This window comes from Carcharhinus amblyrhynchos, chromosome 22 (genome assembly GCF_965287045.1).
Source record: "Carcharhinus amblyrhynchos chromosome 22, sCarAmb.v2.hapA, whole genome shotgun sequence".
Taxonomy (NCBI): domain Eukaryota; kingdom Metazoa; phylum Chordata; class Chondrichthyes; order Carcharhiniformes; family Carcharhinidae; genus Carcharhinus; species Carcharhinus amblyrhynchos.
In genome coordinates, this window is record NC_137345.1 from 45580235 (window position 1) to 45602667 (window position 22433).

At 41.0% G+C, this 22433-nt stretch overlaps 1 protein-coding gene across 2 annotated transcripts in view; it reads left to right on the plus strand.

Moving 5' to 3' along the window:
- Positions 1 to 22433, plus strand: part of LOC145357109 (bridge-like lipid transfer protein family member 3A) — a 157733-nt gene that overhangs the window by 73278 nt on the left and 62022 nt on the right. For both annotated transcript variants that reach the window (XR_013889254.1, XM_080210239.1), the window contains exons 6-10: positions 879 to 1016; positions 4848 to 5018; positions 12465 to 12642; positions 13447 to 13533; positions 14253 to 14423. Coding sequence is in view for 1 of the 2 variants with exons in the window: in XM_080210239.1 (XP_080066365.1) it covers positions 879 to 1016; positions 4848 to 5018; positions 12465 to 12642; positions 13447 to 13533; positions 14253 to 14423 (745 nt within the window). In the remaining variant the exon portion in view is untranslated. The remainder of the gene's footprint in view (positions 1 to 878; positions 1017 to 4847; positions 5019 to 12464; positions 12643 to 13446; positions 13534 to 14252; positions 14424 to 22433) is intronic.

The following is a 22433-nucleotide window of genomic DNA, read 5'->3' on the forward strand; positions in this document are numbered from 1 at the left end:
CATAGTTCCTTGAAAGTGGAGTCTCAGGTGGACAGAGTGGTGAAGAAGGCATTCAGCATGCTTTGTTTCATCGGTCAGAACATTGAATACAGGAGTTAGAATGCCTTGTTGAAGTTGTACAAGACATTGGTAAGGCCACACTTGGAATACAGTGTGCAATTCTGGTCAGCCTATTATAGAAAGGATATTATTAAACTGGGAAGGGTGTACAAAAAGATTTACTAGGATGCTATCAGGACTTGATGGATTGAATTATAAGGAGAGGCTGGATAGCCTGGGACTTTTTTATCTGGAGTATAGGAGGCTTATAGAAGTCTATAAAATAATGAGGGGCACAGATCAGCTCGATAGTCAATATCTTTTCCCAAAGGCAGGGGATTCTAAAACTAAAGGGCATAGGTTTAAGATGAGAGGGGGGAGATACAGAAGTATCCAGAGGGGCAATTTTTTCACATAGAAGGTAGTGAGTGTCTGGAATAAGCTGCCGGAGGTGGTAGTAGATGTGGCTACAATTTTGTCTTTTAAAAAGCAATTAGAAAGTTACATGGGTACGATGGGTATAGAGGGATATGGGCCAACTGCAGGCAATTGGGACTAGCTTAGGGGTTTTAAAAAAACAGTGGCATGGACAAATTGGGTGAAGGGCCTGTTTCCATGCTGTAAACCTCTCTGACTCTATAACTAAATGCAATAAAATTGGGACTGGCCCTGACCTGGAACCAGCAATGCTGAGGTTAAGCCTCGGGGCTTTGAGTGGCCATTAGTACACATTGTTTCATTGTTCATAAAATGCAAAAGCCAAGTAGTAACTAACTCGGGAACTGATGGACTTTCTAGTTTGAGAGGTTTATCATTTGAATTCTATGTACTTTTAACAGGTTTTGACTTTTAAGGAAATAAACTGGCAGACACTGCGTATTGAAGCTGACGCTATCCCGGGTGATCAGAGCATTATCAGTACGCCGCTAAGACTGATCACCAACCAGTCAAAAATCAAACTCGTCCTAAAGAGAAGGGTATGTACAGCCCACCAACTTTCATATTTTCAGTTATGTCATTCATACATCAGTGGTTAACAATGGGTATTCCACCACTCTCTGCTTCATGTTAAAAATTACAAAAAGAGATGCTTTGTCTCGCTGCTTTAAATTTTCCAAATGCTGGCTGCAAGCAGCTGGGAAATTGACATTTTGTGTGAAGATAGGAATGAGATAGGACCATTAAACCCCTCAAAACTGCCCTGCCATTCAAGAACCATCCTTGTATGATCTGATTGTGGCCTTGCCTCCACTTTCTGCCTTACTCTCTTAAGCTTTGACTTCCTTGTCAATCAAAATCTGTGCTGTTCAGTCTTGAATATATTCAATGACCCAGTTAGTCTCCACTGCTCTCTTGGGAAGAGAATTCAAAAACTAACAACCCCCGATAGAAGAAATTCTTCTTCTTCTGCATGAGAAGCTCCTTATTTGGAAAATGTGTGTTCCTTGGATCTAGGTTTGCCCACAAAAGGAAACATTCTCTCAGCACTTACCCTGTCAAGCCCCCTCAGGATCTTCTGTTTCAATAAGATCACATCTCATTCCTAATTCCAGTGAGTTTAGGCCCAACCGACTTAGCTTTTTCTCACAAAGCAACCTCTTCATGCCAGGAATTAAGCATAGTGAACCTTCTCTGAACTAGTTCCAATGCAAACAAGCCCCTAAAGTGAGATCTTATCAAAGACCTGTACAATTATTGCAAAACTTCCATATTTCCCTACTTTTATACTCCATTCTCCTTGTGATAAAGACCAACATTCCATTTATCATCCTAAATATTAACTTTTTATGGACAACCATGTCCCTCTGTGCCACAACATCCTGCAGTGTCTCTATTTAAATCATATTCTGCTGTTCTGTTTCCAATAAAGTGGACAACCTCACGTTTCCCACATTATATTCCATCTGTGGAATTTCTGCCCACTCAGTAACCTAGCCATATCCTTTTGCCGATATTTGGTATTCTGCTCGAAATCTGCTGTCCCGTCTATCTTCGTATCACCAACAAACGTGGCTGCAGTCCAGTTTCCCTTAATCTAAATCATTAATAGATTAATAATTCGGGCCTCAGCACTAGTCCCTGTGGCACTCCACTAGTTAAGGTTTGCCATCCTGAAAATGACCCATTTATCCTGACTGTGCCCTCCTCATAGAGGACTGTTAGTTAGCAGTCCTCTGTCCATGCTGTTAGAGCTTCCCAAGTACTATAAGCTCTTGTTTAATAACCTTTTACGTAGCTCCTTTCTGAATTTAGAAATCGAAGCAGGTGATATCTACTGGTTCCCCTTTGATCCTATTTTTGTATCCACAAGGAAGGCTAAATTTGTCAAAAATTATTTTCCTTTCGCCAAACCATTTTGACTGCCTGCTTGTTTTCTGATTCTCTAAATGTTGTGCAACTACCTTTGTAATAATTGATTGTAGTGTTTTCTCAATGACAGAAGTTAGGCCAGCTGCCTATCATTTCTTGCTTTTTGTCTCATCCTTTCTTGAAACGGCTGTTACAATTGTTGTTTTCCAATCTACTGGGACCTTTCCAGAATGTAGGGAGTTTTGGAATATTACAACAGGTGCTTCCAGTGTCTGTGCTGCCACTAGGTTTAAGATCCCAAGATGCACGCCATGAGGTCCTGGGCACCTGTCGGTCTTTAGTCCCATTTAGTATTCCTATATTATCCAGTGACAGTGATATTGGAAGTTCCTGCACATCCCCCTCCCCCTTCTGATTTTCTACTCTTCTAAGGATGCATTTTCTGTCTTCTACTAGTAAGATGGATGCAAGATATTTGTTCAAAATCTCTACGATTTGTTTGTTTCTCATTAATTTGTCTTTCTCCTCCTTTAAGGGACTAATGCCTATTTCACCTACTATTTTCCTTTTTACATACTTGCTGGTTTTCTTTCATCTCTAATTTCTCATTCCTTTTAGACATTTATTTGCAGGTTCCTAAAATTTTCCGAATCTTAAAATTTATTTATTAGTGTCACAATTAGGCTTACATTAACACTGCAGTGAAGTTACTGTGAAAATCTTCTGGCTACCACTAATGTTCACAGCATTGTGCAATTCTTTTCTTTAAATTTACCACCTTAGTTGGTACGGTGCATCCTTCTGGTAGTCTTTCTTCCTCAGTGAAATATCTTAAGAGAGTGATGAAATCTCTTCAAATGACTGTCACTGCCTCTCTTACTATTTCCTTTTGACCTATTTGGCCAGTCCATGAATGAATCATTCTGCTTCATGTCACCAGGGCTGCTTTTGCATCAAGTCTGGCAGCAAATAGGCCCAAAACCAAGGAACAAGAGTGAACAAAGCTGAATTTTTTTCCCCTTCAGTTTGGACTCCATTTAAACCAAGGCTCCAGTGCTGAAAGGCCTTGACCCACCAATTACCGACAATAGTTGACCATGTAGAAAATCAGTAATTTTTACTTGTCAGACTTCACTAAAAACACTTCAAATATTGAAAGTAAATGGAGGGAAGAATTCGAATGGGATTTGAAGCTGACATTCAAACATATGACCCTCTGGCTGTTTTACTGCATTCAGTAAACTACTAGGTGACTTTTATTTTTGGTACTTAGTTTGACTCTATATATGACAGGTGGGGAGAACAATAATGTTGCCAATTGAATGGAAAACCATATTTTTATTTGATTGCTGTGATGTTCTACAGTTTAACCAGCTAAGCTCCATTGTGTTATTTGAGAATCTTTATAGGAGTTCTATGTTCTATGCTATCTTGCCCGAAATAAATAGATGAACATCAAAATGCATCGTCATTTATTAGCAATCCAGTCCAATTTCCTGTACGTGTTCTGTTGCATTTTGGCTGCATTCTTTATGGAACATGATTCTAGTCAGAGGTGGAATCAGCAGGAGTTGTCTTTATCTTGATGTAATGGACCCACGTTTGTCTTAGCCAAACAGTTCCTTTCTACATACCTAAAGATGCTTTTACAGTCCATGTTTATGTACTTTGTAAGATTAACCCCAGTTGGCTTCTCAATTTAACTCTACAGAGTCTGTTGCACTGGACATGAAACACATTAATTTGGTCATGCAATGGGATAGAAAGGGCCATCTCATCCATACCTTACGCTGCAGGTGTTGTAATGCATTATAGGACACAAGAGTAACTGCTTTTAGATGTACAGTGCCTTCAAGATAGTAAACCATCCCAAGGTGTTTCACAGGAGGATTATTGAATAAAATTCAACATGGAGCTACAGTACAAAGTATTTAGGTCTGAGAGAAGATTTTAAGGAGTACCTTGAGTTGGAAAAGTTGAGGAGTGGGGGTAGAATTCTCTGCCTTGCAGCTTAGGCAGTTGTAGATGCGCCCTGTGGTGGAGTGATTAAAATCAGGGATGTGCAAGGGTCCAGAATTGGAGAGTAAGGATTTCAAAGAACCTGAGGAAAGTAGAGACAGGAAAAGGCAAGGCTGCGGCAAGATTTGAAAACAAGGAAGAGAAACTTAGAATGTCAACACTGCCAGACAGGGAGCCATTGTAAATCAAAAAATGCAGAGGTGTTGGGTGAATGAAAGTTGATGCTAGTTAGAATTTATGCTGTTGTCCAGTGACATAGCACTATATTTGTTTCTGCTTTTCTACTGAACTGTATAAGGAAATAGAGGCCTAGTGAAAGAGGCATTGGAACTTCAGGAAAAATTCAACTAATTTTCTCATGAAAATGATAATTGTGTTTTGTATAATTTTTATAAAACGAAATTTTATGGGGAATTGGAATAAAAAATATTTCCACGTGTTTTAAGAATAATGAACATTCCGTCTTTGCTTTGTATCAGGTGAAGGATTGCAATGTGGTAGGCTCGAAGCTAATGTTCCTGTTGGATGATTTGCTGTGGGTTCTCACTGACTCCCAACTGAAAGCAATGATTGAATATGCACAGTCACTCAGCGAGGCCATGGAGAACTCGGCCAAGCAGCGGAAGAGAATGGCTCCAGACACTGCAGCGGTGAGTGCAAATGAGATTCCACAGTTTTATCAGTTTAATTTTCCATGCAATAACTGAACTGCATTATGCATGTTTTTCAGTCGCACTAACTGCAAATTTTATCAACATTTTTACTTTAGGTTTAAAATCGAGTGTCATCTGATCAATGTGTAATTTGATTGGTGTTGGTAGAACTCCATCTTTGTCTCCTTAATGCCCTCAAAGGCTTGAGAATCTTGTATTTCTTTTCCTGTTATGCTTTGTCAAGGATACTAGATAAAGGATTCTTATTTTGAGACCGAAACGTTCTGATAGACATTTTGATTAATTGTCATTTATGTTCCTGCAGATCTGATAGGTTTGGTTTGGCCTTGTGTTAGCTTCACAGAAGCAGAATTGACTTAGTAAATCACTTTTATTATACAGTGTGTCTAATGTTGGACATCAGTTCTGAGCTGTTTGCAGCTTTCTGAACTCTAGTGGTTAGCACTGCTGCCTCACAGCATCAGGGACCTGAGTTTGATTCCCATCTTGGGTCACTGTGCAGAGTTTGCATGTTCACCCCTTCTCTGCATGGGTTTCCTCCGGGTGCTCCGGTTTCCTCCTGCAGTCCAAAAGACGTGCTGGTTAGGTGCACTGGCCATGCTAAATTCTCCCTCAGTGTACCTGAACAGATGCCAGAGTGTGACGACCAGGGGATTTTCACAGTGGCTTCATGACAGTGTTAATGTAAGCCTGCTTGTGACATTAAAAAAAAGATAAACTATTATTTTTATGAAGACATTCTGCAGTGTCTAGGAAGTGAGATGTTCATGTGTTTTTATCAAATGTTTTCCAGATTAAATTGCAATGTCCAAGTGCCTCAAGCTATCATTAAGCCATCTGTCGAGGACACTGCTCTAGAAAACTGTAAACAAAATTGCAGTAAACTTGTAATGTTAACGTGCATTGCAATTAATTCAAAAAAATGTTTTGGGTAATGTTCAATTTTGTAGCCTTTAATATCTGAGTTTAAGTGATCTGGGTAATGTAATTTATTTTGCAGCCTGACTGACACGTTAGGCTTTGCCACAGATAGTTTGGGTTTAGTGCATGTCTGAGCACCTTCTCTTGAGAGTTGACTTCCAAAATTGACTTTGACAATTATGCAACTGGGGAATGTGCCAAGAGCCCTCAGGTGACCAGGTTTCTTGTTTGTACTCCACTTCAACCTTTCCAGAGGGACGGAACAAATGTAAATATTTAGTAATGCAGTGCCACCTGCGATTTATCAGGCTTTTTTATTTAAAAAAGCTTCAGCATCTGAAATGTTCACAAATCAAAGCTCACTTTTCTGTACATATAAAGAAAAATCTGATTAAATAACATATTTCTGCACAACCTTACATAAAGTCAAACATAAGGACCAGTGTTTTAGTCTTCAGTCTTCTTGTGATTCACTTTGAACATAAGAACATAAGAAATAGGAGCAGGAGTCGGCCATCTAGCCCTTCGAGCCTGCCCCGCCATTCAATAAGATCATGGCTGATCTGTCGTGGCTCAGTTCCACATTCCCGCCTTCTCCCCATAACCCTTAATCCCCTCGCTTATCAAAAACTCATCAACCCGCGTCTTGAAAATATTTAGCGAGGTAGCCTCCACCACCTCAACGGGCAGAGAATTCCAGAGATTCACCACCCTTTGAGTGAAGAAGTTCTTCCTCAACTCCGTTCTAAACCGCCCCCCCCTTTATCTTGAGGCTGTGCCCCCTAGTCCTACTGTCCTTTCTGAGCGGGAAGAGTCTCTCCACCTCTATCCTATCCATCCCATTCATAATCTTATGCGTCTCAATGAGATCTCCCCTCATTCTTCTAAACTCTAACGAGTACAAGCCTAGTTTATTCAGCCTCTCCTCATAGCTCAACCCCCTCAACTCCGGCATCAGCCTAGTAAACCTCCTCTGCACTCCCTCCAAGGCCAAAATATCCTTGCGTAAGTACGGCGCCCAAAACTGCACACAGTACTCCAGCTGCGGCCTCACCAATGCCCTATACAGCCGCAGCAAGACCACCAGTTGAACTTGAATTAACAGGCACATTATGGTTATTATAAATTACACAATAAAAGGCAAATGCAGCCAAGACAGATCTTAGAAATTGGTCAGTAGTCCATTCAGCATATCTGTTATCAATCTCAGTCATGAAGTCCTTCAAAACTCTGCCTTCCTCACAAAAAATTTCACTTACCCCTCTTCTGAGATTTTGCTGAGTAGTCAGCCAACTGAGTGCACAACCAAATTGATTTCCAGAGCAACGGCCTTTAGCAAAAATAGCACAACCTTCTCGAAAATAAATCTGAATGGTCTAGATCCACCAACATGATCTTCATGTAACAGAAAAGGCGGCAGCTATTGTATATTTGCCTGTTCTCAGCTTCTGGATTAGTGTACAGCTGCCTCTAGCTTCTCAGTCTGCTGTGTACTGCACCACTGGGGTCATCATCAGAGCTCTGGTGGCACTGTCTTTGTCTGTCCTTGGCGTGCATGGTGGCACAGTGGTTAGCACTCCTGCCTCACTGCGCCAGGGACCCGAGTTCAATTCCAGCCTCCGGTCACTGCCTGAATGAGTTTCCTCCAGGTGCTCCGGTTTCTGCTTTCTCAAATTAGCCTAACTGCAATGTCAGTCTTTAATACTTACTGAAACAGAATTTATAATAGTGTTATGATTCCAGTTGATGTTAGTGGACGGGCATGATCCAGAATGAAACCCTGTCTCAAAAGTCTGTAACTTTTACTCTTTTTAAATAAAGTAGATGCATGAGTCACAGGACTGCCAGTTAGCTATTAACAACATCAAAAAAAGTTAGTAAACGTGAAAGGTTTTACCAAAACACAATACTCCTTCAATGCCGCTTATCTTCACAAAAGTACACAGATTTTAAGAATCACACAGGTTACAAAATTTATCCTGTGCTATAATATTTTCAACAAATACACAGTCCCTGTAAATTAACAGGCTGTAGTCAGACACACTCCAGTCTGAAACTCAGTGGCAGATGCCACCAATTTGAACTTCTGTGAATTTATTCTTCAATCCTCAGATGATTATCTCATACATTTCCAAGCTGCAATCTTGAACTGACATGCCTTAGAATCTTCTTTCCAACAAAGCTGTTTTAATCAGGATCCACTTCCAGGATCTCCAACTCTCCTTTCAGTATGTCTTGGTCTTGAATTGCCAATAGCATTCAAGATTTCACACAATCTTAAGCGCTTGGCTGTGTTGTTTCATAGACCGGTCAATGGACACTAAACCCTATGATTGCCTCAGATATCCTAGAATCCTTAAAGTGCGAAAGGAGACCATTTGGCCACTCAAGCCTGCACTGACAGAAACCCCACCCAGGCCCAATCCCCATAACCCCACATATTTAACCGTTAAACTCCCTGACACTAAAGGTCAATTTGGCGTAGCAATTCAGCCTAACCTGCACACAAAGAACAAAGAACAACACAGCACGGGAAACAGGCCCTTCGGCCCAACGAGCCCGCGCCGCCGTCCCACTGTCTCAGTGACGTATTCATGATTTTAGTAACACGTTTGGAAAGAAACTAGAGCACCTGAAGGAAACCGATGCAGATACGGCAAGAATGTGCAAATTCCATATAGTCACCTGAGGCCAGAATTGAACCTAGGTCCCAAGTGCTGAGGGGCAGCAGTGCTCGGCACTGTGGCTTTTCTCTTGACAATTTTACCATGTCTGCGTTTTCCACCTCTATTTATAATTTGAGTGAACATTGTCCTACTCATTCCAGTTCTTATTTTCCTTATAACTTCATTCTTTCTGGAAAATTGCCTCGTTTCAATTTCTAGACTCCTGCTTTCTTGCTCACTGTTCCTTTGTGTTGTTTCTGTTCTGGTCGAGCTGTTGTCTGTCTCACTGCTGTCTGTATGGGTGGAATGTAAGAAACACCAAGGGGCCGAAACGTTGTTGGGAATTGTTTGAAGGCCTCCAAACAGTAGTAGGGATGTAAGGAAAGATATCAAACAAGAAATCAGAGATGCATGCTATAAAGGTATAACTGTAATCATGGGTGACTTCAATTTGCACGTAGATTAGACAAATGGAGTTGCTGGAATGTGTATGTGGTGTTTTTTTTTTAAGACTAATATGTTGAGGAACCAACCAGAGAACAGGCTATTTTAGACTTGGTATTGTGCCATGCGAAAGGATTAATTAACAATCTTGTGTAGGGTCCCTCAGGGATCAGCGACCGTAATATGATAGAATTCCTCATTAAGATGGCAAGTGAAGTAGTCAAATCTGAAACTAGGGAACTGTGAGGGTATGAGGCACAAATGGACATGGATAGATGGGGCAACCTTACCTGACGGTGGATAGGCAGTGGTTTTCATATTTAAAGAAAATGTATAAGAATTGCAATTATTCATTTTGGTCTGGCACAAAAATAAAAGAAAAGGTGGCTCAACCATGGCTTACAAAAGAAATGCGGAATAATAAATCCAAAAAGGTGACACAAAAAATACAAGCCTGAAGATTGGAAGCATTTTAGATTTCAGCAGAAAGGGATAAAAATTTGATCAAGAGGAGGAAAGTAGAGTATGGGAGTAAACTTGCAGCGAACATAGAAATTGACGGTTAAGATGCCTACAAATATACAAAGAGAAAAATATTAGCCAAGACCGCTGTAGATCTCTTACAGTCAGAAACTGGGGGAAATACAACGAGGATCGAAGAAATGGCAGAAAAATTGAACACATACTTTGGTTCTGTCTTCACAAAAGCGGCACAAATAATCTTCCAGAAATATCTGAGTGTCCTTCACCAGTCAATGAAAGTGGGGAGGTAGGTGTAGCGAGCAATTAGGAAGGCAAATATTATGTTGGCATTCATTGTAAGAGGATTTAATTTGAGATGTAAGGATGTCTTATTCATTTATATAGGGCTGTGATGAGATCATATCTGGAATATTGCATGCCTTTTTTAGTCTTCCTACCTAAAAAAGGATATAGTTACTATAGAATATAGTAAAGGTTTAGTAGAGTGATACTGGGATTGGTGGGACGGTCCTATGAGGAGCGATTGATTTGGCCAGGCATACGAGATTTTAGAACGATGAAAAGAGATCTAACGTATAAAATTGTGAGAGGGTTGGGCAGGCGAGATACAGGGAGGATGTTTTCCCTAGTTTGGGAATCTAGAACCAGAAGAAACAGTGTCAGGATCGTGAGCAGACCATTTAGGGCTAAGATGAAGTAAAATGTCTCCACTCAAAAGGTTTGTGAACCTGTGGAATTTTTTACCACAGAAGGCTGAGAGACCAAGTCATTGAATGTATTGAAGAAAATTTTTTTTACATTTTAGTGGCATCGAGGAGTATGGGGAGAAAGCAGGAATATGTCACTGAGATAGGGAATCATTCATGATGTTGAATGGTGGAGCTAGTTCCTGGTGCTGAATGGCCTTCCTCCTAGTTTGTATTATTAAGCTTCTTCTGCTCTGGATTCCATTAAACGCAACTCAAAAGTCTTTCTCTTAAAGCTGCCCCTGGCTGCTAAGCAACAGCTCACTTTTCCCAAGCTCTTGTTTACTTTTCTAGTTGGATGATCTCTAAGCATAGTCGAGAGACAGTTTAAGCTCAAACCAGAAACCCCCTATGTGCGAATCCTTTGTTTAACATGAATCTAACTAGAGTTTTGATCCTTTCTTGTACAGAAACACAAAATTAAACTCTAATAAACCTATATCTAATTTCTAATATCCAACATTACAAACATAGATTACTTAAAACTACTGCTGCTACTTGGCAAGTGGGAAAAGTTGAACTTGTCCCATAACCTAACAAGAAACTACCTTGCATGGACGGAAAGCCTTTTTATATGATGTGTCTTTTCTAGTTGTGTGTGTTTGTATCAAAGGCAATGTCATAAAAGCCATTGCACCTTTTTAGAAGTAATGTATGTTTTTGCACAGAAAACGTCCAGACCAATGTCGATTGCGTTGAATTATGTTGTTCAGAATCCAGATTGGTCTTGATTTCAGTCCTGCCAAGGGTCAAAATAAATCAGAACTCTTTGGTCTTTAAAATCCAATTGTACATAACAAGATCTGAGGGAGTCTGCTGAAGGAGCTTAGTAGATCTGACCTCGAAATCTGGACCTACAAATGATCTTTCAAATATGTCCCAATTTACATTGAAAGCAAGTGTACGTGGAAAAGATTGCTGTGTGAAAATTGCCTAACAATGTCTTCAAACATTAATTCACATACATGGTCAGTTAATCTGTATTGGTGATGCGAGTTGAGGGTTGAATCTTGGCTAAGGTACAAGAACTGTCGACTCTTCAAGAGCACCATGGATTTTGTTTACATACAACAGAAACAGCAAATGATGTAGCGTCTCAAAGACCCATGGTGGTCTGCTTTCTTTGCTTGATTAGTTTAAGCACTGGAGTACACAGGCATCACAATGCTCCAAGGGCCCCTGCCTTTTACCAGGCAACAGAAAATGTAACCAGCTGTGGAGCATCATTTGGTGTTGATTATGCCTGGTAGAGGGAAAGGGCTTGGTAAAGGCGGAGCCAAGTGGCACCGCAAGGTGCTCCGCGACAATATTCAAGGCGTTACCAAGCCTGCCATCAGGCCTCTGCCTCGCTGCGGAGGCGTCAGGCGTGTTTCCGGCTTGACCTACGAGGAAGTCCGCGTGTTGTTCAAGGTGTTTTTGGAGAATGTGATCAGAGACTCGGTGACCTACACTGAACACGCCAAGCGCAAAACAGTGACCACCATAGATGTGGTGTACGTGCTAAAGCACCAGCGGCGGACCCTGAATGGCTTTGGTGGTTGAGGACAGTGTAAAGGGGAACAGATTTTTTAACTATTGCAATCACCATAGACCATGCAGAGACACTGAATGAATGGATTTCATTACATGCACAGTTCTGACAGTGTCAAAGGATAGAAACATTAACTGTTTCTTTCCAAATAAATGCTGTTAGCTGTGCTGAGATTTTCCAGCATCCTCTGTTATTTCACATGAAATGATCCTGTTTGTAGTTTCAGATACATTGCACTAGCAAATTCTATTATCTGTACATAGGTCCTTAATGAGTGCTCATCACATGATCCAAAAAGCATTCAGAACACTCTCCATGATTGCAGTATGACCACAACATAGAGTGGGTCACTCACATCTTGTACAAGTTCTTCCCTGGATCTCTATATTCTTTGCATTCTACTGTTAAATCATGTACATCAATGTTGTTAGTATCCCTCCACTACAAAAAGAAATGAACATACAGCAAGCATCCATATCAGATGGGATGTCTCCTGACGGCTGGTGGCCCGTCCTTGAGAGGGAGGTTTGATCACAGGTTCCACGCTAAGCTACCAGTTGCTGTTCATTGCCATTTCCCTGTAATTCACTGCACCTTTTCAGATTATCTTTGTGACTATTATCTTTTACAGACAAGTGGATCAGCGCCCAGTACCCATCAGGCGCGAACGCATCCAACTTCCTCAAGTAACAGTTCGAACAGTATCAGCCAGTATTTTGAAATGTATGATGTGAAAGAATCATCCTATCACAGTCATATCTCGCGCCTGGATTTGCATATATGTGATGATGGTATCTCAATGGAGCAAGGTACTGGCATTCACCGTGTTGGCAACTGACCAAGTTTGTATTTCGTTGCAATTTATGCACGCCATAAGTTATTTTGAGGATATGTGTAAAATGAAAAAACTTGTTACTGTGATGAAGGTCTGGCATGAGAGAATAGATTTCCATCCAAGAATACAAAGCAGTTAAAGTAAATCTGCCGTGTTTGATGAAGTTGTGGGAGTGCTGTGAAATGTTACTTCCAAGAGGATGGAGGGCTAAAGCTTCATTTGTTTAAAAAGAATTCCCAACTTTGACCCCAGACATTTTGTCATTCCTAAGAGCTGTTTGCTGCCTCAGAATGTCATTTGTGAGAGGGTGGGCTGGAGTAGGGGTGCGACTCGGGGCGGTACTAATTTGCAGTTATACACTTATAAGATTAAAAAAGGAAAACTGCAGATGGTGGGAGTACGAGATACCTCCCAGATTCATGCCTGTGTTTCATGCTGGTCCAGGCTTCAGTCTGTCCAATAAGGCTTACATTAACACTGCAGTGAAGTTGCTGTGAAAATCCCCTAGTGGCCATGCGCCGGTGCCTGTTCAGGTGTGTAAGGAAGAATTTAGCATGGCCTATGCACCTAACCATCATGTATTTCAAACTGTGGGAGGAAACCCACACAGACACTGCAAGAACCTGCAGATTCCACGCAGACAGTGACCCAAGCCAAGAGTCAAACGTGGATCTCTGATGTTGTGAGACAGCAGTGCTAACCACTATGCCACCATGTTACTCTGGTTTTTATCCTTTCTGCTATTGTTTTTGTAACATGTTTTGCCCTTTTTCCTTAGGAGAATCCAAGCATCGTGTAGCTGGAGGTGCTATACAGTTAACGTTCAAGAATTTGAGTCTGGATTGCTATCCTTTCCACTGGGCAAGTGAGTGAATTCTGTCACCAAAAGACCTGGACGCACATTGGGAGTAATTAGATATGTCAGAGTCGACTTTGAGAGCTATAAACTCAGCACCGGGAGTAATACAGGGTAGTAGGAGAGAATCTCAAAAGTGGCAAGAAAAATTAAGGAACTTTGAATATATCACTATTGCAATTACACTTTGCTCTTTGAGTAGGAATTAGCTCAGACACCTTCCTTTAGGCATAATGACACCTTGAGTTGGGGCGGACGACATACATAAAATCAATATTAGTATCTTATTAATTTGCATATATCCCTAAACTGCTTTTATTAACAACTTTCTTACAGAATACATCCATAAGTTAAACAATGGTGCTAAAACCGGCATTTCCAAGCCCTCAGACCATCAAAATTAGAACTGGACAAACCACGAAATGAGAAATATTAGCACGCGCAAAAGTTGAACTGCTTTGAGGACCTGAGGACCAGATTACCAGAGCCAAGTGGCCACACAGGCTCAGTTTGGCTGAAGGAGCTTCAGTTTCAAAACTGGCTTTGTTGTGGCGCTGATTTGTAGGAAGGGTTTTCAGTAATGGCCTTGCTCTTTGCTGAAGTTGTCACTGCTACAATGTGTTGCCGTAAGGATTAGGTTATGAGGTGAGCTGCTCAAGGGGGTTTCAGACTTCATCCCTTCAGTGTGGAGTTGGCATTAATCTATTGCTCTTAATCACTGATTGCAGATGATAGTTGCAAACATTGGGTGAGACACTGTGAAACAATGGAAGCGAGAGCACGCTGGGCCCAAAACCTGCTTCAGGAGTTTCAGACTAAAGTACAAACGATAATCGATCATCACGAGGACACAACAGTTGTAAAATCTCCAACTAAAGAATCTCCTGGCAAAAGAAAAGGTATGTGTTTATGCAACCAGATTTCTTAAATGGTCTGAAATTCAGAGAAATTCTGGGATTTTATAAACTAATAAATAAGAGTTGGATCGAGAGAGAGACCTGAGTTTCGTGAGCAATTTTAGTCCACTGATCTCCTGATCCCTTGCTATTGACTATCTCCACCGCCTGCCCCTTGTCACATACCAACTCCCATAGCTTACTGAACTTGGTTTGAGCTTTATTCCCCAACAGAAAAGTTTGTTCAAAGATAGTTTGAATGCAGTCAAGACAAGGATTTCTGGAAAAACTCTGGTCTGGCAGCATCTGTGGAGAGAGAGAAAAAAACAGTATTTATTTTGAATCTTCTTCAGAGCAGTCTTATTGGACTTGATACATTTTCTCGCTCCACAGACATTGCCAGAACTGCTTCGTTTTCTAGAACTGTTATTTTTTTGTCTGTTCGGATCTCCGGGCATCTTCAGTAATTTGCTTCCAGTGTGGATGCAAGTTGAACTTGAGTTATATTTATGCAAACCAATAATATATTGATGACTTGCATTCCTCTGACAGTTTTTGTGATCTTTCGCTGTGAAGTGCTTTCCAACATCCTATGAGGTAGTTGCAAAGTCAAGTTACTGTTGTGGTGTAGGGAACGTGCCAGACAATTTAACGTAGGAAGCTTCACTAACAGAAATTAGATCAGTTCATTTTTCCAGTTATGGTTGAGTGAGGGACCTGGTCACCCAATTGATGTATACAGGAGATTTACAAAAAGTGTGTCTAGCAGCTTTGTCCAAAAGTCAGAAATTTGAAGACTTTGTGGATACAAGTCATCCTTCACAATAATGAGCCCGTTAAAGGGTTATTTTATTGTTATGTTATTATGACAATCCTGTGTTGTTTCAGCATGCTGAACATGATAACCAAAACTGATTTTCTGTTGCTTATTGAAGCATGCATGTGTTTTTTTAAGGTCACTATTCTGATGCTGCGGTATCATGAGAATATTAAAGCCTAAAGGGAAACCATTCCATCGAACGGGTCTACATTATTTACTTCTTTCGAAAAAGTGTCCAATTGGTCACAGTCTCCATAGCCCTGCAAATTGTGCATGTTTATTTAATTCCCTCAAACTACACCCTGTCAGGCAATGAATTCCAAATCCTCACCACTTATTGCTTCAACATTTTCCCCACCTCCTCTCCTTTTGTTCATTTGCCAATTGCCTTAAATCTGTGCCATCTGGTTAAAGGCACTCATGGAAACTCTCTAAACCATTCAATATTTTTTCTTGGCTGCCTCTTCTGTAAGGAACACAACCCCAGATTCTCGAGCCCATTCATGTAACCAAAATCCCTTATCCTACAACCATGCTAATAACTTTCTGTACCGCCTCCAAAGCCTTCATGTTTCCCAAAAATGTATTGCACTCAGTGCGTACAGTACTCCAGTTGGAGCAGAATTTGTTTTATGCAGTTTTGTGTAATTCCTTTTCTTTTGTTTTAAAAACCCAGGATCCCATATCCTTTCTTCACTGCTTTAAAATGTCTGGCTACCATTGTGCAGAAACACCACAGGCTGTTCATGAGCTTACACTGCCTTAAAATTGTACCATTTAACTTGTATAATTTTCATCGGTTCTTCCTCTCAATGCGTTGTCATATTAATCTACTTAATTTGAAGCCTGTGTAATATATCGCACTCTGTTCTTCACATAAGAAGGTTTTAAAGTAATGTAACTTGGCTGTGATTATTAACTTACATTTCTGAGCAAACAGTTAATGGTGCCCTTGCTCAGGATTTTTCTAGTTTAACTGTTCGTGCTCCCTGCATTTTGAGGTGCATTCACCCATCTGCCTGCAGCTTATGAGCACGAAGCAGAATCTCGGATTTATTTTTAGAGTGTAGAAGGAGGCCAGTCAGCCCATTGAGCCTGCACTGGCTCTCTGAAGGAGCTTTCCACTTAGTCCCACTTTGCTGCCTTATCCGTGTAACCTTGTACATTCTAGATAGCAATCCAATTCGCTTTTGGAAACCCTCAATCAAACCTGCCTCCACCACTGTCTCAGGAATTTCGTTCCAGACTTCAAGCACTCTGGGTGAAAAATTATTTTCTTACATCATTTCTTGTTTTGTCCATTATTTTGAATCTGTGCCCTCTAGTTTTTGATGTACGCTTGAGAGGGAACAGTTTCTTCCTATTTATTCTATCCATATACCTCAGGATCTTGAATAACTCTGAGGCTCCTTCCAGCCTCTCTTTCTCGAAGGAAAACCGATATGATCTCTCTATTCTATCCACATAGCTACACTATATTGTTCCAGCTGCTCTGGGATGTGGGCAGGACTCTGCATCTCAGGAACCAGTTTGTGGTCTTGTACAGTGCAAATCCACCAGGTATACACTGGCGATGTGAGGGTTAAATCACAGTGAGGCACTGGTATTGTCGCTGGACACCAGAGATAGTCCAGCAAATTACTGCGGATGCTGGATTGGGAATAGAATGTTCTGGGAAAGACGGAAGCCTCTGTTGGAGAGAGAATAGAGCCAACGTTTCGAGTCTGGATGACTCGAATTGGATTAGCCATGCTAAATTGACCCGAGTGTCATGGGAGTTAGCAGGGTAAATATGTGGGGTTACAGGAATTGGGATTGGGTGGGATTGTGATCGGTACTGATTCAATAGGCCGAATAGCCTCTTTCTGTACTGTAGGGATCCTGTGATTCTGTGTGAGTTGTTTATTCCTAGAATCAATCTTGTGAATCTTCTCTGTACTCTGTGCTATGTCTTTGCATCCTCCTTCAAGTATGGTGCACAAGAACTGGATGCAGTACCTCAGATGAGGCCTTAGCTAGTGTCTTATACAAGATCAACATGACTACCTTACACTGGTACTCAATGCTGTATTACAGCCCAGAATACTATATGCTTTATTATGTGCTCTCTCAATGTGGCCTGCCATCTTCAGTGTTCTTGCACCTCCTTTAGAGTTTCTCCCTTTATTTTACACTGTCTCTGATTTGCATAACAGCTATGAATAAACTGGTCTTTTACCGGAGCAGTCAACAGGATTACCACTACCTGCAGACCTGGTAGAATAACTGTTTCGTTGTCTTTAGAATCTGTTAACAGTTCTGATCTTTTGGAGGTTGAAGTTTGTTAATTTCAGTGGAAAGTGTTGCATTGACAGAGGATTAAGATATCTGAAATCCGTTCCCTGTGTCAGCCATGTCTCAATTGATAGTTCACTTGACTTTTGAGTCACAAAGACCCGAGAGCAACATGTCATAAAAACAGAGGGAGGTTGTCCCTGGTGTCGTGGACAATATTTATCTCTCACAAAAAAGCAGACTTTCTGTTCATTATCTCATTGCTGTTGTGGGGCCTTGCTCAACCCAAACTGCTTGCTCATTTCTAATGTTACAGCAGAGACTCTGCCAGTACTTCATTGAGTGTAAAACATTTTGAAACATCCTGTGGCCACGAAAGGCACAATGTAACTATGTCTTTTTTTGACTTACTATAGCAGTAAGAAGAAGCTACAATTCAAATTAATTCCATTGCACCCAGTTTTGCCCTTGTGCCTTAAATAGGAAATATGGAACAAATACTTTGATGACATCTTTACTTCAAGCAGTCTAACATAAACCATTCAATCCTTGTGAATTATAAGTTACATTTTAGACATTGCACCTCGGGCTGCAGGTACATAATTCCTTCACAATGGGCTCACAGGTGGATGGGTGGTGAAGAAGGCATTTGGCACACTTGCCTTCATCAGTCAGAGCATTGAGTACAGGATTTGGGCCGGTGTGTTACAACTGTACAAGACATCGGTAAGGACACATTTGGAGTACTGTGTACAGTTCTGGTCACTGTCTTCTAGGAAGGTTATCACTAACTTGCAAAGGGTACAGAAAAGATTTACAAGCATGTTTCTGGGACTGAGTTATATGGAGATGCTGGATAGCCTGGGACTTTTTTCCCTGAAGCGTAGGAGGATGAGGGGTGAGCTCATCAGGGTTTATAAAATCCTGAGTGGCATAGATGAGATAAATACCCAAGGCCTTTTCCCCAGAGTAAGGGAGTCCAAAACTAGAGAAGACAGCTTTAAAGTGAGAGGAGAAAGATTTAAAAGGGACCAGAGGGTCAACTTTTTCACACGCAGAGTGGTGCCTGTATGGAATGAGCTACCAGAGGAAGTTGTCAAAGTGGGTACAATTACAACATGTAAAAGACATTTGGACAGGTACAGGGATGGGAAAGTTTAGAGGGATATGGGCCAAATGCAGGCAAATGGGGCTAGTTCAGTTTAGGAAACCTAGTTAGCATGGATGAGTTGGACCAAAGGACCTGTTTCTGTTCTGAATACCTCTATGATGAAAAATATATTCCACTGTTTCATATTGAATACAGTATTGGAAATTGATCGTTACATAGAGAGAATTTACTTTGCAAAGTGGATTTCTCACCATTTAGTTATTGGAAGTTATGGATGAAGTTGAAATGAATATCAGAAATATTAATAGCATTTTGTCAGGTTTGTTTTTGAAATAAGCACAGCAACCTTTCTCTGCCAGCATGATGCCATAAATAAGATCATCAAGTCTGCTTTCCTGTTAGTAATTGAAGAATCAATTTTATTCAGAACACAAGTCATTTCGTGCTTTATAATCTTGAACTTGTGTGAAGAACTGGAAGAGACAAACAGGACTACAATTTAATGGTTCATCTGATGGAAGCCATCAACTCGGGAGTCCGAATCAACCTGAACTACTAACCTTTTGTCCGAAAGGCATACATACACTGAGTTAGATTGCAGGGAAGGGTATGAAAGTACATTAAATGACAGTATTTCAACTGGATAGCAGATCAGAAACAGAAAGCACCCTTGTAAGATTTCACAGTAATTTAGAAATTGCTGACTCCTGGATCCCTGGTCTTTGATTATGAAAACAATCCCATCTTTGGACTGCTGCAGTGTAAGAAGTCTTAACCTATTGACTAAGATCAAGTGTAGTATTGACGTGCTGTGCTTGGTTGAAGTCATTAGGTTACATTTTAGCTTCTTTTGAAGCAATTTTTAAAAGTGGCATCTTGGCCTTTTGGCTAAGATGCAAATGAGATCAAGCCTTGGAGGAGGTACACCTACTCCAATCAGCCTGGATCATGTAGATCAAGCCCAAGACAGGAGGTGAGAGCCCTGTCTTGTCAGCTTGGATTGCGAATGTCTCAACTTGTTGAGACTCTGAATTGGACTTGATTGGATTGAATTAGAATAAAAACAAGAAAAAAAAAGTCATCTCACAACAGCTGGTTAAAGTCCAACACGTTTATTTGGTAGCAAAAGCCACTAGCTTTCGGAGTGCTGCCCATTCGTCAGGTGAATGGGATTTCTATTCACAAACAGGGCACATGAAGACACAAACTCAATTTACAAAATAATGGTTGGAATGCGAGTCTTTACAGGTAATCAAGTCTTAAAGGTACAGATAATGTGAGTGGAGAGAGCGTTAAGCACAGGTTAAACAGATGTGCAGCCTTCCACTGAAGGCCAACACAAACTGGAGGAACAGCGTCTCATCTTCCAATTAGACACGTACACAGCCTTTTGGATTTAACATTGAGTTCAACAACTTTAGACCATGAATTCTCTCCTCTATCTTTAATTTTGTATTTCCCCCAACCCTGATTCCCCCCATGGAGCAAATATCTGTAACTTGTACGTGCGTTTTGTTTTCAGAGTGCTGACTTTTGTTCTAATAACGCATTCTGCTATCTTACTTTTATGCCACGATTAGCAACTTGTTTAGTCTTTGGATTGTCTCCATGCCATTTTTGTCAAATCCCTCCTGCCTCTCAACCATCCTATTTTGCTCCATCTGCTCCACTGCCTCTTCAATGGTATAAATTCCACCACGTTTCTTCAGCTTTGAAGAAGTTATTGGGACTAGATATTACCTCGGTTTCTCACTCCACAGATATGCCAGACCAGTTGAGTTTTTGCACCATTTTCTGTGTATATGAACTGAGCATTTGAGTTAATACATTTGCCTTGTATGCAGATAAACTTGGAAAATTTCCACTGAGTAAGCACCACGTAAAGCTGCTGTGACTCTTTACATGTTTTCATGGCCCTTCTAAGAAGTGATGACTAATTGTGTATTTTAACTGAAGGGAATTACAGGTCAAGCCACAGGAAGGGAGTTGGACTGATACAAATTTTTGTGAGCTGATGTTGCTTCTCTTCCAGTTTCTGGATTGATTAGGACTTGTTGAGCTACAGATGCTATCAGATCTTGTGAAGTTCATGAATCTGAGATGTGGCAAGAATGTTGGGTTGTGCTGCTAGGTCCTGATACAGACTGATAACCCAGCCACAGTTCTCAAAAGCTTTGAAAGGTTGTTTACATTGTCTTATTCACTCAAGTGGTCTACAAAGCTATGGGCTGGATATTTCACCTTTGGATAAATAAACTAACAGGAGGGGAGAAATTGCATTTACACACAGCCTGCATCTAATTCAAAGGCATGCAGTTCATCTTCTCTGCTTCCAATTTTTTAAGCATTACATTTTTTTCTGCTGTTGCTTGGAATGTTTATTTCAAATGACTGAATAATTCAATCCTCGTCTGCAACAAGCTTCCACATTATCGTGCCTTTCTTGTTCTCAGGAGCTCTCAGTGCACTTCACAATGAATCGCTGTTCTGTCGGAGAATGTGGCAGCTGGTTAATGTATGACATTGTCCCAGAGACTGCAAATTGCATAAATCATGAGTTTGATTGTTTGAGGATAAATGTTGGCCAGGATTCTGGAAGAACTTAATTCAAAAAGTGCCTCAACACTTCTTTTCTTACATAGAATAGGCGAATGAAACCCCTGTTCGATTCTTTATCTTAAATTCGGCACCTTCAGCAATGCAGAGCTCCTTCCGTACTGCATTTAATGTCAGACAATGATACTTCAATCATGAGAAGCTATATCTTCAATATTTGAGAGATGCTAATTGAAAGTTAAACTGAAGTTATTCAGTAAATTTCCAGTCTTCCGTTCTGATGGATTCTGTGGTTTCAAAACTTGTATTTTTTGACAGTCCCTAACTGAAAAAGGAAACTGGCCATTCATGGTTCTAAAGAAACTGAAACTGAGATTGGAAAGCAAAACTTGTGGGAGACTGAAACTGGTTGAAACCATAAAGTTCATAGAATCCCTACAGTGCAGAAGGAGGCCATTCAGCCCATCAAGTCTGCACAATCCCACCTAGGTCCTATCCCTGTAACCCCACATAGTTAACCTTCTAATCCCCCGACACTAAGGGGCAATTTAGCATGGCCGATCCACCTAACCCACACACCTTTGGACTGTGGGAAGAAACCGGAGCACCTGGAGGAAACTCATGCAGACAGTGACCGGAGGCTGGAATTGAACTCGGGTCCCTGGCACTGTGAGGCAGGAGTGCTAACCACTGTGCCACCATGCACGCCAAGGACAGACAAAGACAGTGCCACCAGAGCTCTGATGATGACCCCAGTGGTGCAGTACACAGCAGACTGAGAAGCTAGAGGCAGCTGTACACTAATCCAGAAGCTGAGAACAGGCAAATATACAATAGCTGCCGCCTTTTCTGTTACATGAAGATCATGTTGGTGGATCTAGACCATTCAGATTTATTTTCGAGAAGGTTGTGCTATTTTTGCTAAAGGCCGTTGCTCTGGAAATCAATTTGGTTGTGCACTCAGTTGGCTGACTACTCAGCAAAATCTCAGAAGAGGGGTAAGTGAAATTTTTTGTGAGGAAGGCAGAGTTTTGAAGGACTTCATGACTGAGATTGATAACAGATATGCTGAATGGACTACTGACCAATTTCTAAGATCTGTCTTGGCTGCATTTGCCTTTTATTGTGTAATTTATAATAACCATAATGTGCCTGTTAATTCAAGTTCAACTGGTGGTCTTGCTGCGGCTGTATAGGGCATTGGTGAGGCCGCAGCTAGAGTACTGTGTGCAGTTTTGGGCGCCGTACTTAC